This window comes from Mus caroli, chromosome 1, assembly GCF_900094665.2.
Source record: "Mus caroli chromosome 1, CAROLI_EIJ_v1.1, whole genome shotgun sequence".
Classification (NCBI taxonomy): Eukaryota; Metazoa; Chordata; class Mammalia; order Rodentia; family Muridae; genus Mus; species Mus caroli.
This window is the reverse complement of record NC_034570.1, coordinates 65922840-65925382: the sequence shown is the minus strand read 5'-3', so window position 1 is coordinate 65925382 and position 2543 is coordinate 65922840. Positions and strand designations below refer to the sequence as shown.

Below are 2543 nucleotides of genomic sequence, written 5' to 3'. Positions count from 1 at the left end.
AAAAAAAAAAAAAAAAAAGATTTGTGATGGGGAAAAAAAATAACCAAAAACCTAGGTTAGCAATCCAGAGACCTGGGTCTAGTCTTATCTCCTCTAATTAGCTCTGACCCCTAGGCAATGTCACTTAACCTCACTGTTAGTTCAGTCAGGCAGTAAGTTGTTGGGCTTGATGAGGTCTAAAGCTGTTTGCAGAATTAACAGTCCTGATCCTACCAGTCTCATCCGTGCTTTGTGCTGACCAGACAGAATGTGAGCGGTTCTGGGCATCATCTTAGGCGACAAAGACTGAAAAGTGATCAGTTAAGACTGTCATCATATGACTCTAGAGGTGTTTGGAAAACTTGGACCAGCTCCTATAGTGGGGGATGATCCCCCAATTTTGACGTTTTTGCAACACTCAAAGGAAATACTAATTTCCCTTAGTTCATAAAGAATGGAACCACATGACACTCTGAAAATCAACAGGTTTCAGAAGCAACGACAACCTATCTTGAGATGAACAGTAATAAACTACAGAGTACCTTTGAGAGTAATTCAAATTACATCCCACAGTGATTCCTTCAGCGTAAAAATCTTTTTTTTAAATGTAGGCATCACAAAATATGCTGGCTGTGTTCCTTTAATAGGCGGCCACAAATCTACTTTTAAAGTAGCAAACACTAAAAGACTGGAAGTCTTTTGTCAAGAATTAGAGATTCAGAGAAAGGCATCAAAGAGTTTGACAGTGTGAAGATTCTGGTCTGGGAGAATGGTTTATGATAATTTAAAGTCTTTGTCTGGAAGCAGTAAGAAAACCAGGGAAGACAAACTGGGAGGTTACTGCAGCTCTTCATTACCACACTGAAGCAATACAGCCTGCTAGGATTTTATCTCAAGTACATCTGCCACAGTAAGTCCTTCACGGGAGCTACAAAGTTCTCAGCAACTGAAGGAAGAGGAACAAAGGAAGTGAGCAACATCATTATGGGTTCATAATTTCATCAAATTCCCAAATGGGGGTGGAGGAAAACAGAGCTCCGTTATTGAACCCCTATCTTGTTTGTATTAAATGAATGAATGGATCCTTACCATTGCATCTCTCTCTAGTGATCAAAAACAATCTCTCTAAAGTTTACAGTAATTTCCATTATTAATCTAGGATTCTAAGATCATAGATTCTTAGAAATAGAGCATTCTGTTTTGCTTTTCTTTCAGAGCTCTGAATGAATTCCCATTCATATGTTACCACTCATGGAAAGGATGACCACGTTCTAATCACTTCAGTTCTTCATGTCTTGCTTGGTTCTCCTACTGACAAGCTAAGGGTAATAATGTTCGTCTCACGGTGTGAAGATCTAATTAAATAGGAATAAAGGGCTTAGTTGTGTCTCACACAGTAAGCTTTCAATAAATTCGAGATTTTTAATTATTATGAAGGTAATAATATGACACTTTACACCTTGAGTTATTTCATTCACAGAATCACAGAACCCCTCTGAAGTTTTACGAGCCTGGCATGTAGGGGATCTATCCTCGCTAACTTACAAAGATTTTTAAAACCCAGGTTCGGAAGCAATAAAGAACGTCTGTGTTAGCAGGTGGCTTGGATAGAAAGTAAACTGAAGCAGCGAGGGAGGAAGGGAGGGTGAGAGGCGGGAGAAGCAGGAGGGAGGATTTCGGGAGCGTGGAGGTGCACAAGACTCAAAAGCAGAACTCCGAACCCCAAGGCTTTCGTTTTGAGCATCCATCCTTCAGTGCTGACTCAGCTGCGATTCCCACAGCTCCTGCTACCGAACCACCCTCTAGAGATCCCCGGTTTAGGAAAGGCAAAAGGCCCTGCTCTCGGTACCTTATTACCGGACCACGCCATGCTGGTCCTCAGGTGATTTGGTTACTTTTTCCGGGCGGAAACCTAGAGTGTCGCAACTCAGTTCCGGGCAACCCACAGATCCAGACGTCCCGCTCTGCGTGCAAGGCGGGGAAGCCATGGGCTCTGAGCATGCGCAGAATTCTCTCCCTGCCTCCTTAGGCAAGGCTTTGTTCTGTGAGCCGCTAAAACGTCAGTCAGTACTGGGCTGGAGAAATGGCTCTGTCGTCTAAGGCATTTGTCATCAAGCCTGACAAGCCCATTCAAGCCCCAGGCACCCATATAGTGGAGAAAAAGAACCAATTCCACAAGTTGCCCTCTGACCTCCACGTGTCCCACACATCACAATAAGTAAATAAATAAATTTAAAATAAAAAAGTTTAATAGTAAAAAAGTAAACAGGGGGTTAAAGGGAAAGGGTCCCAGGTTAGGAATGTGTACTGTTTTCGCAAGGGTGAGTATTTCAAAGCTCAGCACCTACATCAGCCTTCCGAGGATCTGACGCCCTCTTCTGGCCTCCACTCAATGCATATACCCACATGCAGCCGCGTGCATACATGATTTTTAAAACTAAAAATAATAATAATAATAATAATTGCTATTACTCAACTGATAATAATCCCTTTCGCTAGCAATTTGTATTGGCACTCTGGAGTTAAAAGTCCCCTGTGTAAGATGAATCCACGAAGTCACTTAA

At 42.2% G+C, this 2543-nt stretch overlaps 1 protein-coding gene across 1 annotated transcript in view; it reads right to left on the bottom strand.

Annotated features, from left to right (window-relative positions):
* Positions 1 to 1975, bottom strand: part of Xrcc5 (X-ray repair cross complementing 5) — an 87752-nt gene extending 85777 nt beyond the window's left edge. The window contains exon 1 of the mRNA XM_021156574.2: positions 1829 to 1975. Within this exon, the coding sequence (XP_021012233.1) occupies positions 1829 to 1849 (21 nt within the window). The 5' untranslated portion in view covers positions 1850 to 1975. The remainder of the gene's footprint in view (positions 1 to 1828) is intronic.
* Between the last annotated feature and the right edge of the window lie 568 nt (positions 1976 to 2543).